Source organism: Microcebus murinus, chromosome 10, assembly GCF_040939455.1.
Source record: "Microcebus murinus isolate Inina chromosome 10, M.murinus_Inina_mat1.0, whole genome shotgun sequence".
Classification (NCBI taxonomy): domain Eukaryota; kingdom Metazoa; phylum Chordata; class Mammalia; order Primates; family Cheirogaleidae; genus Microcebus; species Microcebus murinus.
In genome coordinates, this window is record NC_134113.1 from 98,285,663 (window position 1) to 98,301,478 (window position 15,816).

The window sequence follows — 15,816 nt, forward strand, 5'->3', positions numbered from 1 at the left end:
TAGAACTCTCTCAACACACTTTTCCCTGCGTGCCCTCAGCCTAGCCTGGCCCTGCTGGGCTGGCCCCCTTGCCTGGCGGCCTCCGGACATAGGGACGTGGGGGGAGAGTAAAGACCAGGGCTCTTGGGGATGCTGCGAGCCAGCTAGGTCTCAGGATGGGTCTGGGGTACACAGAGGATGAGCAGACCCCCGACGGAAGCCGAGCAGACAGGAGGAGGGCAGCTGGACGCAGCTTAGGTCCGAGTCAGCTCAGCAGCTTTTCCCTCCTGCTCCGTCTCCTAAGGGCCCACCCCGCACGCCGGGTGAGCTCAGAGCTATCTATATGGCCCAGCTGGGCCGGTCAGCTCTGCAGAGCTCTCCACCAGCTCCCTGCATGGCCCTGCCTTGGCTCAGCTCCCGTGACTGGTAAGAAGAGATGGGTGAGCCAGTGTCTGGATCCCAGCAGGACCCATGGGGCTCACGCAGGACAGGTGCCGTGGGGGCTGGGTGAGGTATCAGACACTGCACTGCAGTCTCCAGTGCCCCTGCCCAGAGCCTGACCCACCTGGAGCCGGGGCTGGGCAGCAGCCGAGGAGCAAGGCCCTCGGGCGATGGCGGAGCACCGCGCCCGGAGGCAGGACTGGTCCCAGCCCACTCTCCACTTCCTACTTGAGAGGCTCTTGGCTTCTCTGAGCTTCCATGTCTGCATCTGCAAGCAGAGACCATGCTTCCTCCCTCCTGCAGGGATCCCTGAAAGGACGGAAGAGGCAGTGGGTGTCCAGGAGCACCGGGAGCGCCGGAGCGTCACGGGGCGATGAGGAGGCTCCCGGCCCTGCGCCCTCCCCGTCTCTCAGCAGGGAGGGAGAGCAGCACCGAGGACACCAGCGCGGCCGGGAGACCGTCAAACACCGTCCCAGCCCGCTTTCCCACGCGGCGGCTTCCCTCCTGCCAAAGAGAGCTCCAGCCCGAGAGTTCCCAGCCTGCCAAGTCCACGGCCGGCACTTCCACCAGCTCAGCCGTCACAGTGCTCTGGTGACGGCAGACAAAGTCTCTTCATATGTGAACTGGGGATAGAAATATCTGCCTCTAACGACTAAATAAATCTAAGCATCCACTCAAATGTCCATGGATGGATGGATGGATAAGCAAAGTGTGGAACAAACAAGCAATGGAATATTACTCGGCCTTAAAAAAGGAAGGGAATCATAACCTGGACTATAACATGCATAAACCTTGAGGACATTACTGTATGGTTCCACTTACATGTGGTACCCAGAGTAGTCAAATTCTCAGAGACAGAAAGTAGAAGGGGATGCCAGGGGCTGGGGGCAGGGAGGACAGAGAGAATCGGGAATTCATGTTTAAAGGGTACAAAATTTCAGTTTGAGAAGATGAAAAATATCTGGAGATAGATGACAGTGATGGTTGTATAACAACATGAACATACTTAATGCCACTACATTATAAACTTTAAAAATATAGGGCCGGGCGAAGTGGCTCACGCCTATAATCCTAGCACTCTGGGAGACCGAGGCGGCAGATTGCTTGAGGTCAGGAGTTCGAAACCAGCCTGAGCAAGAGCAAGACCCCGTCTCTACGATAAATAGAAAAAAATTAATTGGCCAACTAATATATATAGAAAAAATTAGCCGGGCATGGTGGCGCATGCCTGTAGTCCCAGCTACTCGGGAGGCTGAGGCAGGAGGATTGCTTGAGCCCAGGAGTTTGAGGTTGCTGTGAGCTAGGCTGACGCCACGGCACTCACTCTAGCCTGGGCAACAAAGCGAGACTCTGTCTCAAAAAAAAAAAAAATATATATATATATATATATATATATATAATGGTTAAAATGGTAAATTTGATGTTATATATATATATAAATATATTCAACCACAAAAAATCCTTCAAAATCAAAACCAAAAGAGTAAGCAGCCGAAGCCGCTGGTCCACAGGGCCACTGAATGAAACCGGTCGATTCCACCACATTCTGCCATCTCCAAGGGCCTGGCCCCACACACCTGCCCCTCGGCTCCTGCCTCTGTTGGACGCCACTTGCACCCTAATGTCCTCCAGACCAGCTGTCCCTTTAGAGCACAGACTCATCCTGTGGCAGCTTCCCAGCCAGGCGCCTGGGACCCTCCAGCCCAGCCCCACACCCGCCTCTCACAGCCCCGCCCTGCCTCATTTTCACACTAGCTCCCAGTTGAGACCCATCCCACCCTCCACCAGAGGGTGGGACCCTTCGTTCCCAGAGGCGCTTCCTCACCCCCACACCACACCTGGCCCCTCCCGGGCTCCAGGCCCCTCAGCTGCCTCCTCGGTGGTGCTTCCCTGCGGCTGGAGCAGGAAGTCACAGCAGGGCGGTGGGGGGGAGCAAAGCCCGGGGACGGGGGACAGGAGAGATATGCCTTTGCCAGGAGGCTGAAGAGCAGACCCCAGCCTAGCTCCAGAGGACCCTGCTCCCCAACAAGCAAAAGAATGGGGAGGGGCCTTGAGGGCAAGGGGGGTCCAAGGATGGGGGGTGGGAGCTCCACGGCCACCGGCCCGCCACACAGGAGACTAGAGTGGGGTCAGCTGAGCGGCGCTGAACCTCAGTATGCCCTATCTGGAAACTGGGTCTTTGCCAGCGAATTAGTGGAGATGAAGCCACACTGGATTCAGGTGGCCTAACCCAACCGCTGGTGTCCTTACGGGAGGAGGAGACGACGTGCAGACACACGTGCAGGCAAGACTGCAGCTGACCGCAGGCTCAGAGCCCGAGACCAGGTGATGCGGCCACAGCGAGCAACGCCAGGAGTGCCAGCAATGCCGGAGCCAGGAGCAGACCCACTCCCTGACGCTCTGAGGGCCAGCCTGCTGGCCCCTTGGCCGCCAATGTTCGGCCTCTTCAACTGTGAGAGAATCGTCATTTCTGTTGCTTTAAGCAGCCCAGTTTGTGGTGACTTGTTCTGGTGGCCCCCAGAAACTAGTGCAGTCAGCCCCTGGAGCCCCTCCCATGGCCTTTAAACCTCGGCAAAGCCTCTGTGCGGGGGAGGGCACCAGGCCACCCAGGGGTGGGCAGCTGGGCCAGGGCCATCTTGCTGGGCACCGTGGCAGGGGCTTCTGTTGTCACTGTCTCAGCCAGTTGCAGAGACCCTCTCTGCCTCTCACTTCTGCCCCAAGACTACTGCTTTGAGCTGGGGGTTCTGGGGTCCTTTCCGATGGGAATGGAAGCCCAATACAGGCTTTCCAACACCTGTTCCGTTTGTTCTTGTTTCACTTTTCCAGATGCCCCTCTTGCATCCAAAAGTCCACAAAGCCCCATGCCGACAGCCTGGTGCTTCCCACATGGCTGCTGAACACGGTGTTTCTGGGGGATTCAGAGTCCAGAGCGCTAACCATTGCACCACGGAACCGCCACTGAACACGGTGTTTCCGTGTGCTCCACGCCCTTCGCCATTCAAGAAGATCAAGCTGTTTCTGGTGACTGTCAGCTGGAGGGACCTCTCTAGGTGAGCAGCCTGTGCTCGAGTCTCTCCTAGGAGCTCTGCAGTCGGCCTCGAGGCGCAGTTCCCTGTGTGCTCGCTTTCCCCCACACCACGTAAGGAGCAGGGCCTGGCTCTGCCCGACCCGTCCTGGCGCCCGAGGGCTCGGCATCTGTGTGTCACATGAACGAGTGAGCAAAGCAATGGAGGCGGGAATGAGCCCCTTCCTGAACACCCTTGCAGCCAAGGTGGGCAGCCCGAAGATCAGGCACTTGCTTGGGGGACACCTGTAGGATTTTCCCAGTCTGTTCTGGGGAGATATCCCCTTTCCAAGTTCTCCCCCATATCTGCTCACCCCCGGGGACCCACCCTCCATCCACTCAAAGGCTTCTAATCAGATGCCTCCGTCCCTGGGGACCTAGGACAGAAGAAGGCAGCGTCCACCTGGTAGAAGCCAAGAGAAGAGGTCATTCCCTCCATTACGTAGAAGGAGCCCCAAGGTTACCATTCTAGCTTTATTTCCTTGCCTCCACTTTATTTCTAGGACTGGACCGAGAGTTCAGGGTCCTGCTGCCAAGCCCGGACACTCTTACCATACATCTTGCCTTCGTCCGACAGGATGATCTTGCGCCGGCCACAGGGTGGGTAGATGGCCAGGGCCTCCTGGAAGCTCTGCTCAATGTCTGGGCTCCACACGCCCTCTGCATCATTGTCGATGGGCTTGTCCAGTGCCTGACTGCCCCCAGAGCCGTTGCTCCCCTCGGGGGAGTTAGGAGAGCTCCACTCGTTGGAGGTAATGGTGCCGGCCTTGCCCTCCAAGGCTCTGCTTGGAGGAGCGCCCGTTGGACCTGCTGGGGCGGAAACCACAGCGCTGGTGAGACGCGGAGGAGCTGTGCAGGCCATGGGACAGGGCCCGACAGGGAGCACCAGAGCCCCAAACTAGCCATGTAGGGGTTAAAGAGTAAAGTGACAAGGTCTGTGAGGATCAGGCCCAGGGTCTTGGACAGGTCATTTTCCCTCTGGATACCTCAGCTTCCCACCTGTCCAATGAGTGCAACGACCTAGGCACTCTCTGACTGAGGCTCTATAAACTCAGACAAGAGCTAAGAAATAGGAGCCGAGGACCCAGTATCAGGGGATGCTCTGACATCAAATTAACACTGGGCAAAAAGGGTGTAAGATATTGTGTACTGTTGGTGGGAATGTGAAATGGTGCAAAGACTATGGAAAACAGTGCAGTGGATCCTCAAAAAATTAAAAAGAGATATACTGTATGATCCTGCAATCCCACTTCTTGGTATATACCCAAAAGAATTAAAGGCAGGGTCTTGAAGAGATTATCTGCACAGCCATGTTCATAGTAGCATCATTTATAATAGTCAAAAGGTGGAGGCACCGCAAGACTCATCAATAGATGACTGGATAAACAAAAATGTGGTGCACACACACAACGGCATATTATTCAGCCTTCAAAAGGAAGACATTCTGACACATGCTATAATGTGGATGAAGCTTGAAGACATCATGCTAAGTGAAATAAGCTAGTCACGAAAGGTCAAATACTGTATGGTTTCACTTATATGAGGTACTTATGGGAGAAATAAATGAGAAATTGTTACTTAATGAGTATGGAATTTCAGTTTTGCAAAATGAATACATTTTGGAGGCTTGTTGCACAATAACGTGAATATACGTAACACTACTGAACTATACACTTTAAAAAGGCTAAAGTGGTAAATTTTATGTTAGGTGTTTTTTACCACAATTAAAATTTTTGGCTGGGCAAGGTGGCTCACATCTCCAATCCCAGCATTCTGGGAGGCCAAAGCAGGAGGATCACTTGAGGCCAGGTGTTCAAGACCAGCCTCGACACAACACAGCAAGACTCCATCTCTACAAAAAATAATAATAATAATTAGCTAGGTGTGGTGGTACAGTGCACACCTGTAGTCCCAGCTACTTGGGAGGCTGAGGCAGGAGGATCACTTGAGCCCAGGAGGTTGATGCTGCAGTAAACTTTTACTGTACCACTGCACTTTAGCCGGGACAACAGAGCAAGACCCTGTCTCTGAAAAATAAAAAATGAAAAATTACTAAGAAAAAAAAAAAGACCCCAGGGTCCCAAATGAGAGAACTCTAAGCTATAATTATAAACAAATTATTATTACTATAATATCCCTGGGAGAGAGGGGGTGAAGCTGACCTTAGTAATGAAGCAACTGAGTTTAAATAGCACTGACAGATGCTAGGACATTGGAACTTACCTAAATCTCAGAGAAACAGCAGAATACTGACAAAATATGACAAAGAAGACCGTACACCTTGGCCTAAGGTCTACATATAAAAAATAATTGTCTTTACCAAGAATGTGCAACTAAGGGATCGCCCTTAAACGGATTTAAGATTTGAATTTTATATTACTCAGAAACTTCCAGCCAGTTCATAAAAATAAAAAGCGGTTCTAGGCTGAAAATTCCTGAAAAGATATACCCTTAATGCAGACTACGGAGAATTCCCAACAATACTGCCTTGCTAAAGAGGATCTCAAATTTAAAAATTACAACATATAGAAAAAAACAATCTACTATGATTAATATTGGATGAGACTAGATACCTAATAACTACAGACAATTGAACTATCAGATAAAAACTATTATAGGATTATATTTAAAATTATTATTGACCTAAAAAGGAATGGTAAACATGAGAAAGAACAAGACATTATCAAAAATACACGGCCGGGCGCGGTGGCTCAAGCCTGTAATCCTAGCTCTCTGGGAGGCCGAGGCGGGCGGATTGCTCGAGGTCAGGAGTTCGAGACCAGCCTGAGCAAGAGCGAGACCCCGTCTCTACTATAAATAGAAAGAAATTAATTGGCCAACTAATATAGAAAAAAAAAAAATTAGCCGGGCATGGTGGCGCATGCCTGTAGTCCCAGCTACTCGGGAGGCTGAGGCAGTAGGATCACTTGAGCCCAGGAGTTTGAGGTTGCTGTGAGCTAGGCTGACGCCATGGCACTCACTCTAGCCTGGGCAACAAAGTGAGACTCTGTCTCAAAAAAAAAAAAAAAAAAAAATACAATGCAGGCTGGGAAAAGAACCAAATCAAACATTTAGAAATAATTTTTTTAGTCACTAAAATTGAAAACTCAATGGTTTAGAATCACAACAAATTAGATACAGCTAGATAAAGAAGCAACAACCTGGAAGACAGACCTGAGGACATTACCTAGAGATATATTTTTATAATGACAATAAAGGCCAAGAAGAACAGAATAAGGCAGTTCAACACATTTCCAATTAGAATTTCATAAAAAGAGAATATAGATAATAAAGTAGAGTAACATTTGAAGAGAAAATGGCAGGAAATTATCCAGAATTAATGAAAGAACCCTCCAATTCAGGAACCATACTGAATCCTAATTATAATTAATTCAAATAAAATAAACACATATAGAGGGGACACTACAAGAATAACAAAAACAAAGAGATTTTAAAAGCATGCAGAGGCCGAGTGCAGTGGCTCACGCCTATAATCCTATCACTCTGGGAGGCCAAGGCGGGAGGATTGCTTGAGTTCAGGAGTTCAAGACCAGCCTGAGCAAGAGCGAAACTCCCTCTCTACTAAAAATAGGAAGAATAGCTAGGCATGGTGGCACATGCCTGTAATCCCAGCTACTCAGGAGACTGAGGCAGGAGAATCGCTTGAGCCCAGGACTTTGAGGTTGCCATGAGCTAGGCTGACATCACGGCACCCTTAGCCCGGGTGACAGAGCAAGACTCCCTCTTAAAAATAAAAAATAAAAATCAATCAATAAATAAAAGCATGCAGAATGGAAGATGAGAGAGCACCTACAAAGAAAGGACTATTAAATTGACAGCAAACTTCTCAACAGCAATACTAGAAGACCCAAGGTAATACTGCCAAACTGCTGAGAGAACGTAACTATCATTCCAAATTTAAAACCCAACCAAAATATCATTCAAGAGTGAAGATTAGGCCGGGCGCTGTGGCTCACGCCTGTAATCCTAGCTCTTGGGAGGCCGAGGCGGGCGGATTGCTCAAGGTCAGGAGTTCAAAACCAGCCTGAGCAAGAGCGAGACCCCGTCTCTACTATAAATAGAAAGAAATCAATTGGCCAACTGATATATATATAAAAAATTAGCCGGGCATGGTGGCACATGCCTGTAGTCCCAGCTACCAGGGAGGCTGAGGCAGAAGGATCGATCGAGCCCAGGAGTTTGAGGTTGCTGTGAGCTAGGCTGACGCCACGGCACTCACTCTAGCCTGGGCAACAAAGCGAGACTCTGTCTCAAAAAAAAAAAAAAAAAAAAGAGTGAAGATTAAATAAAGGCATTTTTAAACAAAGATGGAAAGAATTTACTATTAACAGACCCTCAATGAAAAAAACAGTAAAGGAACTATTTGAAAAAATAAAAGTGAAATTGATAGGAAAAGATGACATTACACAAATAGAAGAGTAAGCAAAGTAACTGGTTAAAAATAAGAGGAAATCTAGGCAGGGCGAGGTGGCTCATGCCTGTAATCCTAGCAGGAGGGAGGCTCTGGGAGGCCAAGGCTGGAGGATTGCTCAAGGTCAGGAAGTTTGAAACCACCTGAGCAAGAGTAAGACCCTGTCTCTACTAAAAATAGAAAGAAATTAATTGGCTAACTAAAAATATATACAAAAAATTAACCAGGCATGGTGGCGCATGCCTGTAGTCCCAGCTACTCAGGAGGCTGAGGCAGGAGGATTGCTTGAGCCCAGGAGTTTGAGGTTGCTGTGAGCTAGGCTGACGCCACGGCACTCTAGCCTGGGCAACACAGTGAGACTTTGTCTCAAAAAAATAAATAAATAAATAAAAATAAGAGGAAATCTAAACAACACTAAATATATAAAACCAATAACAACAATGATGAGGGTTAATCTGGCCGTGCAACACACACATGCAGAAAAACCACTATCAGAACCATACCTTCAGAAGATTCGCGTGATAAAATTCCAGACCCATTCACCATAAAATTTAGCAAACTGCTAGAAACAAAAGGAAACACTCCATCTGACAAAAGCTATCTTCCTAAAATCTACACAACAAATATCAGACTTGATGATGAAACACTGGGATTATTGCCTTTGAAGTCAAGAATAAAATAAAGAATGCTCACTTTCAACACTTAGCCTCACAGAGTTACACAAGTCCTAGCCAACAGGGTAGCACAAGTGAAAAAGAACTAGAGTAGAAAATAGTAAAACTGTCATTATTCTCAGGAAATATGTTAGAAGATTGAAAAAATTCTATAAATAAATTATAAAAACTTCTAAGAGTGTTCAGGAATATTAATATATTAATATCTAAATCAATTACATTCTTTTATACCAGAAATAAGGTATTAGACAACGTAATATGTTTTTTTTGGCTAGGCAAGGTGGCTCACACTTGTAATCCTAGCACTCTGGGTGGCCAAGGCAGGAGGATTATTTGAGCTCAGGAGACCAGCCTGAACAAGAGTAAGACCCTGTCTCTACTGAAAACAGAAAGAAATTAGCTGTACAACTAAAAATATATAGAAAAATTAGCAGGCCATGGTGGCGCATGCCTGTAGTACCAGCTACTTGGGAGGCTGAGGCAGGAGGATTGCTTGAGCCCAGGAGTTTGAGGTTGCTGTGAGCTAGGCTGAAGCTACGGCACTCTAACCTGGGCAACAGAGTGAGACTGTCTCTAAATAAATAAATAAAGTAGCCTGAGTATATAGTGTTTATAAAGTCCACAGTAGCCTGACTTGGTGGCACACACCTATAGTCCTAGCTACTTGGGAGGCTGAGGCAGGGGGATCACCTGGGCCCAGGAGTTTGAGGTTGCTGTGAGCTATGATCGTACCATTGCACTCTAGACTGGGAAACAGCAAGAACTTGTCTCAAAAATAATAATAATATAAATAAATAAAGTCTACAAAGTAAATAAGGTCCCAGGCTTTCATATTCACTTCCTACTCACTCACTGACTTGCCCAGAACAACTTCCAACCTGCAAGCTCCACTCATGGTAAGTGCCCTATATACCATGTTTCCCCGAAAATAAGACAGGGTCTTATATTTATTTTTGCTCAAGAAGACACCCTAGGGCTTATTTTCAGGGGATTTTTTTTTTAAGTATGATACAACAATCTACATTTATTCAAATATACTTAAGTCATCTTCTTCTGAAACATAACTCTCCAAAACCCGAATTCCATCCTGAATTTCTTGCGACTCTATTTCCTTTAGAACCCATTGGCCCCAATTTCTGATGTCGAGCAATAGAGCTCTCCTAGAGCAGATGAGATAGGCTGCTCTTCTTTACTGCTCCGAGATGAAATGCATGGGTTGTGCGTAGCCACGCCCACCACTAGGTCTTATTTTCGGGGTAGGGCTTATATTGTGCAAATGCTTAGAAATCCTGCTAGGGGTTATTTTATGGGTAGGTCTTATTTTTGGGGAAACACGGTAGGTGTAACATTTTTTATCTTTTATACTATAGTTCTACTGTAGCTCTTCTATGTTTAGATAAGTTTAGACACACAAATATGTACCACTGTGTTACAATTGCCTACAGTGTCCAGGACGGTAACATGCTGGACAGGATTATAGCCTGGGAGTAATAGACTATATCACACAGCCTAGGTGTGTATTTACATCCAGGTTTGTGTAAGTACGCTCTGTGATGTTCACACATCACCTAACCTATGCATTTCTCAGAACGTATCCCTGTTATTAGGGATGCATGATTATATACTGACTTTTCCCTCTTACCTGCCATATCCAATCAATGGCCACATCCTGTCTCCTGAACTTCAGTTTCTATCTCACAGCCCTAATCCAAGCTTCCACCAATGCATCCCAAGATGACTGCAGCAACACCATTCAAACTCCATAATCTCTGCACTGCAGCCAGAGTGATTTTTCTAGAATATCTAGAATTTTTCTAGAATTTTCTAAAATCTGATCACATAATCCCTCTACTTAAAAATCTTCCAATGGACTCAGACTTGTGGGGGGAGGGGGGGAAAGGGCATTTATTGAAACCTTAAAATTTGTACCCCCATAAAATGCTGAAATAAAAAAAAAATCTTTCAATGGCTTTTCCATGCTCTTAAGATAAAACTATAGACTCTAAGTTGGGATTTTCTAGGGCCCTTCATCAGCTGACTCCTGCTTTCCTGCCCTGCCTTCTACCCCCCTATATTCCCTGCACCATCGTCTATATTCCCTTCGTTGCTCCCCACTCCAAGCCCCAAATCCAGTCATCCAAATCATCACTCAACCTTCTCTCCACTCCTGGTGGAAACACTACCCGTAACCTCCCTTCCATCCTTCTTTTACCTGACCAACTCCTGCTCATCCTTGAGGTCCAGCCAAATGTCACTTCCCCTGGGAAGACAACCCCACCCCCAAGCCTGGGTTAGGCATGCTCTTCTGAGCTTCAGCAAATCCCTGTCTTCCCACACCCTCACCCCCATCTCCAGTAAGCGTCAGTCTCCTTCACCACTTCTAGACAACTCAGAGACAAGGATGCTTGTCTTTCCCTAAGTCCTGAGTGCACTGCAGAGAGCTGGGGAACAGAGAATGAACGCTTGAATGGATATTTGGTAAGTGGTCTTTGCGGCATAGTGATTTCTCTGTGGGGTGAATGAGTTGTTCTGTGCTTAGTTTCAGGAAACAAAAGCAACATCAGTACAGGTCTGGATTTTTGCATATTGAAAGAGAGCTTGAAGTATATGTAAATCCCTTTGGGATTTATTTTGGAGGCTTGTAAACTGAAGTGTGACATATGAGAAGCAAGAGTCTGGTTCAGGTTCCAGTTCAATAACCGACTATGCAACCAAGGACAAATCACCTCCTTTCTCTGAGCTTCAGTGTGCTCATCTGCAAAAGTAAGGGGTTGTTCCTGCAGGGTCTGGGGCCTTTCTGTGACTCACATCCCCTACCTAGACCCTCCACTTTCCCAGTGGCCTCTGAACAAACCTTGCATGCTTTCACCTATGGCTCTGCTCCAGGGGGCTGGGGAACTGATCTCCCTGGAGAGAGGTCCTGAAGGACCATCAGTAAGAGAGACGTCTTCTAGTACAGGGCCTGCCACAGTCTGTGCTCAACAAGAGCTATTTATTGCCATTGTCATTATTAAGCCACAAATAATGCCTCAACTGGAAGGTCTAAAGCCCTAAACAGACCTGACAGGTACATACACCTGATGCCCTAACACCTAATATTAATACCTAATATTAACTAATTTATATTATACCTAAGGCCTTGAACGTCCTGGCTGTAGCCTAGATTTCCTTCTGGAACCTGACACCAAGCCCTGATGTATACTCTGAGCCAGGTGGATGGTGCTGTGTAGGCCAAGATGTTGGGAGGGATGGAAAGGGGGGCATCCCCTCTCTGCCACTGTGGGAGCCAGAGGCTATGGTCTCTGGGCCCTGCCCCTCCTCCAAAGTCTCCTTCCAGCAGCCGAGCTGAGCCAGACTGGCCTGGTGAGACGAGCGCCGTCAGTGCCCGCAGAAGTCGGGCCGGGGCTGCCCAGCAGAGAACACCACACTGGGGAGAACCAGAGACTCCTCGTGCCAAACTGCCACACAAGCGAGGTTTTCTGAGGCCCTGCACTACGTGTCCCAGGACTGGGCCCGTCCCCGAGAAAGCAGGGCAGCAGGTCACTCAAGGCCCTGGGCCGTGGGATTCGTCACTGAAATGGAGTTGCTCCCAGCCCCATGTGGCCCTGTCGCTCCAGGTCCACAGCTTTCACTGGCTGGCCTCTCCCACCCGCAGCCTGGCCACTGCCTCTGCCCACCAGGCAAACCTCCCACACAGTGGCCCTGCCCTGTGGCCGGTGGCACAGGGCTCCGCCAACAGTAGCCCAGAGAAGTAGCCCACTCCTCCTCCCCCAAGTGCTCCACAGTGACCCTCTGGGGCCTGCCAGGCACAGAGCCGGAGGCGGGGGACAGATGGCATCAAGCTGGGCCATGCGCCATGAACAGAGGAATAAAAATAATCCCAGACTTGGCTCTTGAAGCCTCGCCCAGAGGCCTCTAGCTCTGCCCCAGCCCCACCCAGAGCCTCGGATGGCCTACTCAGACAACCCCAGGCCCCAGCAGCACGCTGCACCCTCCCAGGGCCCACACGTACCGGGTACTCAGGGATTTCCAGAAGGATCAGGAATTTATGGCTTTTTATTAAGATCTTCCCAATAATGAGAACATTAAGCTCCTCTAAAAACACTTTCAGGACAGGAAGGGAATCATGACCCCAGGTTATAAATAGACAAGCCCAGGCTCAGGGAGGAGAAATGACCTATTCTGAGAAAGTGGCAAACCCAGGCCTCACACCCTGACACCCTCTCCTCCACCTGGCCCATCTTGCGCTCCCAAAGCCCACCTTTCAGCAGCCTTCCTCAGCCATCAGTGAGCTCTGAGCCCCAGCCTCCCCCGCCCTCTGAGCGGCATTACACAATTCAACTCGAGAGCAGTAAGATTCTCTCTCGCATGACGGCATCCTCGCCATGCCTGGCTCAAGGCTCGATGCTGGGAACTTAGGCAGTGGATGTTATCCTTAAGGACTTCACTCTTCCACTGATTCCCTTTCCTCAGTCAAGGACAAACGCACTCCTCATTTCCTTTGTCACACTTCCTCTAACCTGCTGGGCCAACACATGCTATAACCAGCCCCTGTGCTCCGCCCCCAAACTGAAGAGATGGAGGCCGAAGCTCAGTTTCTGAGACCTGCCCGGGGCCACCCAGAAAGCAGGGAGACACAGGCGGGGGCTGAGTCTCATGATCACAGGAGAGCAACAGTTCCCTGGCGCTTCTTCCTCACGTGCCACTGATTCTAAGAGCTTTGAGGCTCTAGGCCAAAGGTTCCAGCCACACCACAAGCCCCTGACGTCCTGCCCACCACAGCCTCTGCTCTCGCTCTGCTGCTCCCCTCCTGGGGCACTGCGAAAGGGTCACCTCAGCCCAGCGACTGTCACTGAGCAGCTGGGAGGAATCAGAAAAGCTGGGGTGGCCTTCAGGTGACCCAGCCTAGTCTTCCATGTACGTGGGTCCCAGAGATATAAGGATGGGGGGGGGGCACTGGCCAGAAGAATGTAGGGTGGGAGCAGGTTCATAAAAGCGAGGTCTCCTTCTGCCTCAATCCCAACGTGGGAAACCTCCTCCAGGCTGGTGGACTTATCTGCAAGCCTTGGCTGCCGAGGCCAGTGGAGTCACGCTTCTGCGCCCCAGGCTACCGAGACCGCAGTCACAGAACATCGACACTGGACACCTTGTGGCTCTTCCCGTCCAACACATTCGGAGCAGAAAAGACGCCCCTCCCACCGCTGTTCCCACTGCACTGGGCTCTGGAGATGGGCCAGTCCAGCAGGCACAGAGAGGAGCTGCATATACTAAAGCAAGAGCAAGAATGAGACCACTCTGCAAACACCCCATTTGGGGGTGTCTTTGAGCCCACACTGCCCTGACTTCATTATTAAAATAAGAGCAGGAAATTAGGACAGTAGACTCCCCTTCTTCCAAACTCATCCCCACTCTCCCCTCCAGCCCCCGCGGTCTGCTCACAATCTCTTGAACCCTAAGGTCCTTCACACAGTTTCTGCTTAGGGTGGGCCTCCACACTGCCAACAGCCCATGAACAAACACCTGTGGAGTACCTACCACCAGGTGAAACTCTGGAGACACAGGTCCAGGCCCTTAAGGGGCCCAGACTTTAGACAGGACGATGGGGGAAGGGACTGGAAAGACATGTAATTAGATATGTGCTGCGATGTCTTAGAGGCTTAGGCGAAGTAGGTACAGGGCATACAGTAGGCGCAGTCTGAGGCCTCCTTCACCCTGAAGGGTGTCCTGAGCCTCGGTCCATAGAGGCCTCTAAGATGACCACCTAAACTCTCATTTGGCCTTGGCAAGTGCTGCTCTGGCCCGTCCACTATCTTCTGTGCTTGGTTGAAACTCAGGAACTAGACAGCAGGTAAGGATGACAGGGGACCTGGGGCAGGACAGGAGAACCTGTCCTGCAGGCGGCACCGGGTTTGAGTGGGAGGTGCACCTCCTGGCACACCGTGCCGCCTCTCCCTCGGCGCATGCCCTGTAGGACAGATTCAGGCAGCCCAGCACTCGCGGAAGGCCTGGATGTCAAGGAGGTGCCCAGGACTCTGAGGGACACACACATTCTGCTCCCCAGAGAGTGAACTACGTTCATATAGCACTAGGAGGGGACAGTTTCAAATGCCAATGCTGCACCAGGCCCCGGGCTAAGCACTGGACTGCATCTTCCCCCACCCTCCACATCCCCGCGAGGCGCTGACACTGCCTCAGGGGAAGGTGCTGAGGTTACTGGGCGAAGAGCTGTGCCCAAGCCCCAGAACTAGGAAGGGCAGCGCCGGGCTGAGGCTCTGAAGCCCTTCCCTGCAGCAGCCACCTCTTGCCTACCGCGCTGCTTTCAGCTGTTTCACCAACACTTCTGTGATGACAGGAGGGGGAACTGGTCTGACTCTGCAGCACGAGGGATGCAGTTAGGCGTGAGGGTAACAGAGAGGGACACCAGACCCAGACCGGCCACTGAGGGAGCCAGAGACGTTTCTCTCTGCGACGTGAAAGCCTTGCTGGGCTCTTTCTCTGCATGGCCCCACGGCTCCCACAGCCTCTGGCGAAGGTCCCGGCTGGGGGGGGCAGGGTTCCCAAGGTTTGTGCGAGGAAAGAACCACAGGGAGAAAGTTGCCCTCCAGTTCACCTGAGAGGAGAAGCGACTTGCCAAAAAGCCACAAGCTGGTTAAAACTGGGACCGGAGCCAAATCTCAGGCCTGTACTTTTCTGGCATGTGAATGCAACTGCCATGGCCATCACTGGATGCCCTGCATGTGGCAGGACAGGGCCTGCTCCTAGGATGGAGACGAACAGGTGACCTGGCCCGAGTGATCTCCCTCTCTGCTGACCTCCACGCCTAACGCTTCACCATTAGTGCTCGGCCCTTTGTGTCTTCTAGTCACCCAATGAAAATTGCACATTGAGCACGTGCTACGTGCCAGGCGTTGGGTGCCGCTTTGGTGTGAATACGTCCCCCACAGTCCTTGGGTGGAAACTTACTCCCCAGCACAACAGTGTTGGGAGGTGAGGCTGTAAGAGGTGACTGGGTTATGAGGGCCCTGCCCTGATGCATCCATGCCTTGCTGCGGGAGCGGATTCCTGATAAAAGGATGCATTTAGCAGCTCCTCCAGGGCTCTTTTCTCTTACTCTTTCCAGTGCTCTCTTGCCCTTCCACCTCCTGTCATAGGATGACGTAGCAAGAAGCCCTCCCTAGACGCTGCCCTTCAACTTTGGACTTCTCAGCCTCCAGAACTGTAAGAAA

General features: G+C 50.2%; 1 protein-coding gene across 3 annotated transcripts in view; it reads right to left on the minus strand.

Moving 5' to 3' along the window:
- Positions 1 to 15,816, minus strand: part of TEAD4 (TEA domain transcription factor 4) — a 69,523-nt gene that overhangs the window by 37,371 nt on the left and 16,336 nt on the right. For 2 of the 3 annotated variants that reach the window (XM_076007763.1, XM_076007762.1), the window contains exon 1: positions 4,037 to 4,169. The exons of the other annotated variant lie outside the window; for it this stretch is intronic. In XM_076007763.1, the coding sequence (XP_075863878.1) occupies positions 4,037 to 4,043 (7 nt within the window). In that variant the 5' untranslated portion in view covers positions 4,044 to 4,169. Of the gene's footprint in view, positions 1 to 4,036; positions 4,170 to 15,816 lie in introns of those variants that run through there. 3 annotated transcript variants of the gene reach the window in all.